Source organism: Blastocystis sp. subtype 4 (genome assembly GCF_000743755.1).
Source record: "Blastocystis sp. subtype 4 strain WR1 chromosome Unknown seqid_0083, whole genome shotgun sequence".
Taxonomy (NCBI): Eukaryota; class Bigyra; order Opalinata; family Blastocystidae; genus Blastocystis; species Blastocystis sp. subtype 4.
This window is the reverse complement of record NW_014569464.1, coordinates 24,904-35,865: the sequence shown is the minus strand read 5'-3', so window position 1 is coordinate 35,865 and position 10,962 is coordinate 24,904. Positions and strand designations below refer to the sequence as shown.

Sequence of the window (10,962 nt, the reverse complement as noted above, 5' to 3'; positions counted from 1 at the left end):
CAGACCGACTCCAATTACAACGAATCCATTCCATCTTGTTCTGGAATTGCTCATTTTGTTCTCTTTTTATTCATCTATTCTATTCTATTTCATTCATTCATTCTCACTAATTTCAAACTTTGTTTATAATAAATTTGGTATGTAATGAACTATTTGGTTATCTTCAAATCATGAATGACACTGTACAACAATCAACTCCTTCAGCTTTGCTCCATTTTCACCCATGTACGAATTATTTGGTACTATCCACTTTACCATTTTGTGAAGAATCGGGTGATCTTAAACAATCTGTTATTCCGATTTCTTTCATAGCACTCTGTCGACTTATCAAACTATTCTACGAACACTCCCATCATTCTTATTACCTAGCATTATATTTATCCAAATCGAAATGAATACCAAAGAAGGTGTTATATAGGATCTTTCGACAATTCAAATATGATAACTGAATTGAACCATAGGAATAAGTGAAATCCTTTGAATCACGGAGATTGAAAACTAGTTGCGGAAACACTGTATTAGTGTCATCATTTCATAGGGTGTACGCTTATTTGTGTTCAATTTATCTGCACTATGGACAGAGGGAGCTGCCCGGATTTTGATAACATGATGGACAGTAATCGGGAACAAAGCGAGTCTTGGTTGTCCGCTTTTAATAGAGTGGTAAAGGGATCACAAGGAACACCAAATACTGTTTCAATTACAGATATGCATTCTAGACCTGGGCTTGCGGGGATTTTTGGAGAGGGGAGAAATATAGGCTCTGAGGATCATCTTGGAATCCAGCAGCAGAACAGAACAATTATGTGCAATGGACATAACATTCTTGCCCTCTCTCGTGAAGACATCATGAGTATGTCCCTTAGTGATGCTCATGAAACTCTTTTTCAACTTCGAGTCGAAGGAAACATGATGAAAAAGGGGTTCAAACGCTTGCGTATGTGGAAAATGCGATTCTTTATTCTTTCGGGAAAGATCCTATCTTATTGGGAAGTATAACCTCGGAGTGATCTTTATCGTAGGTTAGTAATCACAACAAGATGCGTCATCAAGCTGAAATCTCAGTAGATTGTAGAATAACGTTGGAGAATCTTCCAAACCGTCCATTCGCTTTTTCAGTACTTCCTAATAAAACTGATCGTCTCTATATTCTTGATGGTGTCACACAGCAGGATCGAGTAATTCTCTCTTGTATTCCTCATTTCTAGGATATGTGGATTCAGTGTATTCAAGTTTGCAAGTTCTTGGTACAACGCATTAATAGTCGTCCAACTCTGCGAGGAGAAGGGAACATTTATGATCATTTCTCATTGGGCCAAGTTCTTGGGAAAGGTCGATATGGAGTGGTTCGATTAGCTGAATGCAATGTACATTTTTGATACAATTCTCATAAATAGGAAACTATGAAGAATTATGCAGTGAAAATTGTCAACAAGAAGAAAGTTGACCGTGATATATTGAAGCATGAGTTAATCGTTCTCAAGGCTATCAAAGTGCTTTCCTATGTATTTTCTTATCATTAGTCTCGTGTATATAATGAACATTTGGTTACAATTCATGAGATATACGAAGATGATTATCTCATTCACATTGTGATGGAATATCTTGGTGGAGGTGATCTTTATGAACGCATTTCTAAAAGAGGATTCTTCACTGAACCGGAATCAGCATGTGTGATCCGACATATTGGTGAAGCTGTCAAAGCATTACATGTTCAGAATATCTTCCATCTGGATATTAAACCAGAGAATGTTATTTATGTCTCACAAGATCCTGCATCTGATATGAAATTGGCAGATTTTGGGTGTTGTTTGGTGGTTGATGCGACAACCGAAAAACCGAATGAAATTGTCGGAACTGCTGGATATATTGCTCCTGAAGTGATTACCGTTTGATTAAAATGAGGATATGAAGATTAGGATTGCTGTTACAGTGCCAAGTGTGATGTGTATTCGTTAGGAGTTCTTCTGTATATTCTATTAGTTGGGGCACCCCCTTATTATGGCTCAACAACTCCTGAGATTCTTATGAATACAGTGTAAGAATAATGAATGGATTTAAGTGAAGAAAGAGAGATATTGCTTATCCTGAAGATCAATGGAGTGGAATCTCTTCTCAAGCTCGATCACTTGTATCTGCAATGTTGGAAAAGGATCCTCAGAAACGAATCTCTCTTGATGGAGTGTTATCCTGTCCTTGGGTGATGAAACCTCCACAACATGTGAGATTGAAGATGGTTGTTAATTGTAGCATCATACAACATCAGCACGGACCAATCAGACACTTCAAATGAGTTTACCTTCTACTTTACCTGGTAGCAAGCTGTACAGTAGAGAATAAATGAGAGAATGATGTATAGCAGGAGATGACTGGCTGACACCGAGAAAGGATAATTCTGTGGGCGTGAGAGGAAGGAATTATGAATAGAGTGATGAAGAAGGAATGGAACTCATTGTGAGCGATAATGAAAGTGAACAAGAGGAAGTTCAACAACCTGAACTCATAGAGGTACCAAGTTTTGTAACTCCGCAACCTATTGCGCGATCTGTATCTTATCAATTGCAGTAGTGGCTTTAGTCATTTGTTTGTTTATTCCCATTTGTGTTAGAACTGGCTCTGATTGCCTTTCTACATCGAATATGCGTAACTACGAGGTTGATCCTTTAGTTAGCATCAAGACGGAAGGTGTTGTAAATACGTTCTGTCCAAGTCGGATTGATAACTCCAAGATCTTTATTGGATGCCAAAACAGTTTGATTGAAAGTGGAACCTAAGTAATAGACTTGGATGTGGTGTCTATTGATTCCGAATGGAGATACAAACATGAGGAGATCAAATTGGCTCGAGAAAAGAGGAGAGAACGACCCTATCCGATCAAATATCTGAAACCACATCCGAATGAGAGTCAAGGTTTGTTTCTGTTATGATTCGTAGTGTATACAATGGCATCTACTGGAGTAAATGGAAATATTGTGATTTGGGATGTTGACTATGAGAAGCATATCAAATCGTTTAATATCGTTGGAGCACACCTATCAACCTGTCAGGGGATCAGTTGGAATCGCTCAAACACGAATCTCTTACTCTCTTGTTATCAAGATGGAACCATCGTCCTTAGAGTAACAGTGGTGATCGTAAATGACCAATAGGATCGTCGTTCGAGTCAAATTGTTAGTCAGTGGTTTATTCCGAGTGGGAGTCATGGAATCAGTTCTATTGAGTTTGATCCGTTTCACGATAGCCTATTCTCTTGTATCCACGAGGGTACATCAATTTTAGTATAGATTCATTCTCTCTTTAATCGCTAGCTCTTTGATGTCAATTCGTCTGAACCCATTTCCAAAATCAACCATCCAATGAGTGCTTCTTTCCTTACAATCCATTATAATCCATTTAAGCCAAGCATTATGGGAGCAGGGTGTTCTGATCGTTCCATTCTGCTTTTCAACACCAATAATCTATCATTTTCGAATCTATATTCTACTTTGTATCATATGAAGAACGAAGATGCCGAAGTTCCCTCATGCATCGAAACAGAATTTGAAGTGATGAAGATTAGTTGGAATGGGCAGAATCCAAGTACGACTGATATTGTTCTCTTTCCCTAAGATCTGCTAGCTGCTAGTGGTATGTCTGACAATAATGTGGTTGGAGTGTGGGACATTCGCAAACCGTAAGCTAGTGATCTTCAATTGATGTATAGAACACTTCCACTTCGTCTTCTCGAGCAATCGCAACAAGTGAAAGAGATTAGTTGGTTAACGCATCCTGGAGCAGTTACTTCAAATGACTATCTATCTGTTCTACAAATTGGAGCCAACTCCACTACAATTGATGTCTTTCCGTCACAATCAATTCCACTCTTCAAATCGTTGATTTGTCGGCAACCGCTATCACTTACTGCATTCCAAAGGGTCGCAACGGTTTTGAATGCTAGTGAAACTGAAGATGAATTAGAATCACTTGGAGAGAATGAAGTAATGAATGCAATGACAGACAGTAAGACTTCTAATTGAATTTAAATCAGATCGAATCACAATAACTGAACTTCATCCGTTGTATGCATGTGAAGGATTCCGTTTCGATGCCAACCAAATAAAGAAATTAGCTTCTTCCTATCTCTATCTTCCATCTCCTCTATATCCCTCTCTTCCTGCTGTTTGTCTTCATAATGCCGAGGTGAGCGATAATCACGATTATCATGCACAGATCGCTAAACAGACAGGTTTATCTGCTGTAAGCTCTATTTGGGAAAGTCTCTGTGAGATGATTCAGATTGAAGAGATTGAAAAATCTGGAGTCGAACGAGTTCGTGCTGGAAGTTCCGTATCCCCGCGGCAAAGCAGGTCTCGTACCAATAGTATCAATTCAACTCATCGTACCTATTCTGGAGGTGATATTTCTCTTGTATCACAGTCTTTCTTGACCTCACAATTAGTCTACTCGAACCAGTTCATTTCTCTCCTTTCAATCCCCTGTTTCTCTCTGTGAGCCTGTTCTCTGTCAGTTTTCACTTCAATTGACACTGGATGAGGATCTGGGATTCTTACGAGCACTTGCACAAGAAGGTGACTTGCAATCTGCAATTACGATGAGTTGTGTATTATGGGAATATCTGCGCAACGACAAAACTACAGTTTCAGAAATTCAAACCTGGATTCATGGTTTAATTGATATTCTAACACGAGAAGAGTATTATGAAGAAATCGTGACTATTCGTGGCGTGTGTGATCAACTGATGATTCCTCTTATTCAACTTTATTCTCCTGAAGTGACTTATCAAACAGCCACTGCTGGTGATCAGAAGGATTTTGCTACTTCTCTCCACTTCTTTGCAGAGGGACCTCGATATCAAGATCGTTCTGAGACTCCACCTCCCTCTGATCTCTCTGAAGTTCCATTCGTTCCTACGGGACAACCCGGTTCACCTCTAAGCAAGCGGTCTTCGAGTCGACAGAAACCAGAACGATGGAGAAAGCATCGTGATTCGAAGCAATTAGGTCACTTGAAGCGAGAGAATGAGATTACACGAAGTCGACGAGGTGATCGTCAGGCAGAGGTGAACTCGTTTTGTAGTGTGTGTCATATGAAGAATCAGGGGTTGGTAGCAATGTGTTTGCGATGTGGACATGGTGGTCATTTAGTTCATATTCAGGAATGGTTTGGGACGGAGAATCAAAAGTGTGCAGTTCCTACGTGCGATTGTTGCTGTGTGTTCAGAAGCTAGACTTAACGCAAAGACTTGTTTGTTGATTACAAAATGGTTGTGTCAAGACAGAGACTCCTTTCATTGTATACATATCTCTTAATTGGTGCCTTTGGATTCATCTGCTACAGCTATTTTGGTGGAAGTACGTTCCTTCAACGAATGAACTAAATACATAGACAATTCCCTTTCTCTTTCTTCAGATACCGGTACTACATGTAGGTATCTGTGATTTTCACCATAATTTGTAGCTTGCTCCCACCCAATTCTATCTTACGAGATTTCGAGCACCTCCATATCGGGGAGTGTTCTTTCCAGTTATATGAACCTTTTTGTTCTAACTGTCGATGATACTACCCCTTCAATGACTCCTGAAGATGTTATCACGAAGGGAGTGTACCAAGGAAAGTACATTAAAGGAGAACACTGGGTAGTATCAACTGAAAGGTTTTATACCTTCCCTGGTGCTTTGTACATTGTCGGTGTGTACAACAATGGTCATTGTATTACCCGTCCAATATATGTCAATCTTCCATTAAATGACTGTAAGTATTCATGTTTACCTTAACAATGAGATGTTGTTGGTAATACTCTTTCGTTTGATGCTTCGTTGATTGAAAATAGTGGTATTCCTCAAATTATAATGCGTGGAAACACAGCTATGGAAACTCAGTACTATGTGTTGTATCGTGCTACGGATTCATTTGTTTCTCCTGCAGAATTGTTCCAAGACGAAAACTACGTTGGTCTGTAGGAATAAGAGAGGGGATTCATCATCAGAGGGAAAAATGGTCATTACTTCCGTTGGAATGTCACTGATAAGGATTCTGAATTTGCTTTTGTGGGATGTTCAGCAGAAAACAGTCGGAGTCCAATTGTAAAAGTATCTTTGAATGATCCGCTTCCTACTCCTGTATCTCATTTTAATCGTGAAAGTCAATGTAAAAGTGGAATAAACGGGTGAATTATAGATCAAATTAGTGCGAAAGTACATCCGCGAGAACGACCTCTTCCTGTCAGTATGTATGAATTCCCGTGATTATTTGGTAGATCCACAAGAGAACAGTGGAGGTCTCGAAGTGGATGATTCCAGTATTTCCAGAAATCAGTGGTAATTTGTAGAGGCTCGTCACGGGAATCCAAACAATACTCCACTTCGAATTCGTACAATCCAGACAATCAATAATGCATTGTATATCCGTTGTATTGTGATAGGAGGTCCTTTTGATGTGTACTATATGGTTCGTCCTGAAAGTAAAGAACGAGGTGACCCTGATGATCGAATTGTTATGAGATTTGGAGAAAAAGTGAATATGGAGTGGAAACATGATTATTAGGCAGGTCAGTTTAGTGACACATCATTTGATATTGTTGTCACTGATTATGTGAGTTCTGTGCGAAATGTAGTGTATTTGGTGGCTGTGAAAGGAAAGAATATTTTGGGACCTACAAAACGAAGATTCTTTCCATAGTGATAGAGATTTGTTTGTTTTAAGAAACATGAAAGAAAGAAAGAGTAAAAGGAGTACATTGTTGAAGTGGAATTGATGTTCCATAGATAGTAACCGGTTGAATAAGAACCACATATGAACGAATCTTGCCTGTTTTCTCTAAATATTAGTCAGTCATTACTTACTCACTTCTCTTCAAACAGTAACTCATTGACTTTGTTTTTCCAATCAGTCGACCATTCACATACACACGATAATAGTTCACTGCGGGAATAATACCATCTGATACAACCAAATCACTCTTTCCACAATTCCAGCGAATCACTCCGTGAACACATTGTAGTTCTTCACGCTTGTTACTCTTTGTTGGGTTCGATAAGACTTGAATCCGGACATTTTGCGGTTTGTCTAAAATATTAGATATTTCTGAAATTCCTACAATCCGCCTGAAGTAGACTCATATGCCAATCCACCTTATTGAGATAAAACAGACCCAATCGCAGTGTATCTTCTTCGTACGTCTCACACTCACAAGCCAATGAAATGGAAGTAATACATGTGACATGATAATCATGAACTACTGGATATACGATCCAGTAGAATCGCTCCCATTCCTGACCACAATGAGTGTGAAAACTAGGGCCAATCATCAGAATTGATTCTTCTGTGTGATTTCTGACCGATTCATCCAACACCAATCTCCGAATGAATTCTGATTTCTGTTTTTTCAAGGGTTCTACGGTTTCCACATTTCCACGAAGAACCCACGACCAATGAGATTTGTGTTTTGATGAACGTTTCATAACCGTTTCAATGATAATGGGTTCGGTGATCATAATGTCGTTGCACCTCCACAAGAGTAATTCCTGACTCTTGACTCGACCTCCCAAGTGTGATTGAATCAGGAGACATCCATCTCCATCAAATCCATCCGTAGAATTGAACTCAGCCATAAGTTCAGCTCCTCCTGTAAATGAGATATCGAGTGTAGGTTGTGTGCTGGTGAAGCGAGGTGAATAGAAATGGAGGCTGTGAGGAATACCCTTCACATACTCTATTTTAGAGAGCATCTGAACATATGAGAATGAATCAATCTCTTACAGAATTGAAGTTTGAATACAAGGGTAATGAATAACCAATGTCATGTTGTTTGGACTACGAATAATCATAGGATATTTATGATACAAAGAATGCTACACATGAGGGATCAGTAAGGAGTTTCATTGATCCATCCATCGTAACTTCTGTAATAGTATGATGCCAAAATTGTCTTTCTTTTTGGAAATAAACTTCATTGATTTGTCCATTACATTCATGTTCGAAGATCCATCCAGCTGCGAACAATGCACACGATAAACCTTTTGATTCAATCAGGGCCAGATCCTGAGGTACATTCCACCCTCCTCCACTTCGTGTATTTCTGCCCCAGACATCAACTCCCACATAGACATCTCTTGCTCTATGTTTGAAACTCCTTAGAACAACAACCTTGATTTGGCTAATAAGACAGAAGAATTGAGGTCTTCGGGAGTCCACCAATAATTGAGAAACAAACCATCAACACATCGGAACCATTCCTGATTCTCCCGTGACACTTTGTTTTGATAGTTGAGATAACCACGGGAATCAATACTATCATACCAGATAACTTGAGCATCTGGATTCAACTCATGAAGTCCATCTCGTAGTTTCTTCAGAAACGAAGGTAGCATTCGAAGTAAATTCGGGGGGATATATGGAATTTCAATATTCACCAAGTATCCATCGAAATGAGCATGATCACAGATGTTCACCAAACGTTCAGTAAAGAATGAATCAAACCTACAATATGACAAAAAATCATTTTGAATACATTGGAGCGCGCCGTTCGTCAGCATCAGGTCCACAGAGAAATTGCTTCAATAACTCTTCTGAGTGACCTTCCAGAAGGATGGTACCCAGGACAGGAACACCATTTTGATGACCTGCTTCGATCCAACTTGCTGGATGAAATCAAGGATAAAAATGGATTTCAGAAATCGGAAGGATATTGGAATTGTGATGAAATGATGAGAGAAATAGACGAACAGATCAATCACGGACCAATATTCGAACATATATGAAGGAGAATGAGTTCCCTACAATGCCAGAAAACAGGAATATTTACGTAAATAGCAGAATCTTCGTGATATCCGCCACGCATGTCATGACAGTGGAGAACTCTCTGTTCAGTGATTATCTTTCATGATCCTTACCATGCGAGTAGAATCAGGATATCGTCTCCGAAGAGGAGCAGTAGCAGGTTCGATCGGTTCATAATGGCAGAGTTCAATCAAACTATCAATAGGTGAATCTCGGAGAGAAGGATGCTGGGAGTGAGTGATCGATAGAAGTCTCACAATTTCATCAGAAGGATCGGCATCAGGTTCTGTAAGCTGTAGGAGTTGAGAAGTAATGGAGTGATGGAATGAAATGGAGTCAAGTGTTGCTTTGAATTTGTGATTACCATTCGAATATGAGAGAATGGAAAGAAAGACAGAGGATGGAATGGAAGAGAGGATTGAATCCGAACAGCATACGTAACATTGATTCTAGCTATGATGATGTGTGATCAAGGATACATTGAGAATGAGATTAAGTTCAGAATTACTGTGTAAAATGTGAACATTGTGTGTAATGGACTCTGTGTTAATAGGGAATTGTGTACTTTGATATGATGGTTCGTCCACAGAGAGATTCGAACCAAAATCAAAAATGAATCGAGGTGTGTCTGATAACTGAATATGAATCAGAACAAATGGAGAATTGCAGTGAATCACTCCTTCAGTCACTGTCATATCCTGGAGGGCTTGTAGGTCAGATGATAGAGCTATCAACAAATCACATTTGCTGAATTCCCCATCAATACTGAGCGAGAAGACATCATCCACTGTTACAGTGGAAGGAAACACACAACGACCATAGCGTTCCATGAAAGGGTCATAGGACATCAGAACAAGACGATCTTTGTCAATGATTGAACTAGGTAGTAAAGACAACTAAAATGAATTTGAATTGATTTTAGTACTTTAGATGCATTTGAGAATGATGTATATTCCATGTCTGTTGCTTTCTAGAGTAAGAATGGAACAGAATTCCTACACTCTGATGTTTCCGAAGAATCTCAATCACTTTGCGAGTTCTTTCATCGGAAGTGAACACAAAGTATCCTAACCATGAACCTTAGTTCACAATCCAACCATGATCATAGTAGAACCCTGCAGCTGCAAATACCAGAGAGAGTAGAGGCATATCTTTTAGCAAGCTCTCAAAAACAGTCGATTCACTCTTCACTCTCTTATACTTCTCATCTTTCAATGATAATGATAGAATCCTTGGAATTATAATATATATATCAATCCTACTTCAACACTTTCCCACTTGTTTCAGCATCCCACACTGTTTCAGGAAGAGCAGTTTCAATTTTGTCCAGAGGAGTATTAAAAACCCGATTTACAGAAGAACAGCTTAATAGAGTCCCATTCTTCGCCATTTCCACAGCTCGTAAAGTAACTCGTTTTTTATCATTATCTATTGCATTACCATTTATGCAAAACACATACAAACACAATTCCGTGCACAATCCATATTGCGACAACTATCATTCTTGCAACCTTTGGTTAGTTGCAGAAGATATAGTTTGCACAATTCTTGAAATGATGAGTCCATGTTGACTTGTCTTTCCGATTGTCAAATACAGGGAATTCCAAAAATCGAGGTTGATTCTAATTCTATAATAATCAAAAGACCACTATTCGTTAGTAACCATTCAATCGTTCTTCACTATTTGTTCTCTTCTAAGGACACCATTGATTAATATGGCTGAGGAAGCTGCTCCTGTTGCTACTGAACCCGTTGCTGAGCCGTACTTGATGGAATATGTGGCTAAAGTGTAGCGTGAACGTTGTTCCCCAAATGGACATCATGACCGCTGTGTCTGAGGTTTTGAAGAACGCTCTTCACCATGAGGGACTCCAGCGTGGTCTCCGTCTGGCTGTGAAGGCTCTGGACCGTGGTGTTGCCCAGATTTGCTTCCTTGCTGAGGATTGCGATGAGGCTATGTACACCCGTCTGATTGAGGCTCTCTGTGCTGATCGCCAGGTTCCTCTGATCAAGATCCCTGAGGGAAAGACCCTTGGTCAGTGGTGTGGACTCTGCAAGATTGATGCTGAGGGAAACGCCAGAAAGATCGTCAAGTGCTCTAGCGCTGTCATTACTGACTTTGGTGAGGACAGTCCCGCTCTGGGAGTTGTTCTTGAGTACGTCAAGAGCCAGCAGTAAGTGATT

The 10,962-nt window shown here is 39.6% G+C and overlaps 4 protein-coding genes across 4 annotated transcripts; 3 read left to right on the top strand and 1 right to left on the bottom strand.

Annotated features, from left to right (window-relative positions):
• Positions 1-1,040: 1,040 nt before the first annotated feature.
• On the top strand, positions 1,041-2,568 carry JH06_1532 (CAMK protein kinase; the record flags this gene model as incomplete). Its single annotated transcript, XM_014672585.1, is given in 9 exon segments — positions 1,041-1,178; positions 1,209-1,367; positions 1,398-1,505; positions 1,524-1,889; positions 1,920-2,038; positions 2,068-2,236; positions 2,251-2,329; positions 2,360-2,403; positions 2,428-2,568. 9 exon segments carry the CDS (start codon positions 1,041-1,043, stop codon positions 2,566-2,568), a joined length of 1,323 nt encoding a protein of 440 aa, XP_014528071.1.
• A 71-nt stretch (positions 2,569-2,639) lies between these two features.
• Positions 2,640-6,678, top strand: JH06_1531 (hypothetical protein; the record flags this gene model as incomplete). Its single annotated transcript, XM_014672584.1, has 17 exons — positions 2,640-2,751; positions 2,782-2,910; positions 2,935-3,119; positions 3,150-3,278; positions 3,309-3,579; positions 3,610-3,673; positions 3,704-3,936; positions 4,001-4,407; positions 4,439-5,204; positions 5,241-5,351; positions 5,386-5,415; positions 5,458-5,751; positions 5,782-5,956; positions 5,987-6,153; positions 6,257-6,298; positions 6,329-6,513; positions 6,544-6,678. 17 exons carry the CDS (start codon positions 2,640-2,642, stop codon positions 6,676-6,678), a joined length of 3,435 nt encoding a protein of 1,144 aa, XP_014528070.1.
• Positions 6,679-6,697: 19 nt separating this feature from the next.
• On the bottom strand, positions 6,698-10,263 carry JH06_1530 (cytosolic endo-beta-n-acetylglucosaminidase; the record flags this gene model as incomplete). The annotated part of the gene is made up of 15 exons (XM_014672583.1): positions 6,698-6,816; positions 6,847-7,065; positions 7,097-7,727; positions 7,759-7,812; positions 7,843-8,116; positions 8,146-8,478; positions 8,510-8,639; positions 8,779-8,860; positions 8,892-9,227; positions 9,258-9,674; positions 9,704-9,748; positions 9,778-9,845; positions 9,876-10,009; positions 10,041-10,206; positions 10,239-10,263. The coding sequence occupies 15 exons, from the start codon at positions 10,261-10,263 to the stop codon at positions 6,698-6,700; spliced, it is 3,033 nt and encodes a 1,010-aa protein (XP_014528069.1).
• Positions 10,264-10,493: 230 nt separating this feature from the next.
• Positions 10,494-10,956, top strand: JH06_1529 (40S ribosomal protein S12; the record flags this gene model as incomplete). The annotated part of the gene is made up of 2 exons (XM_014672582.1): positions 10,494-10,540; positions 10,572-10,956. 2 exons carry the CDS (start codon positions 10,494-10,496, stop codon positions 10,954-10,956), a joined length of 432 nt encoding a protein of 143 aa, XP_014528068.1.
• Positions 10,957-10,962: the final 6 nt, after the last annotated feature.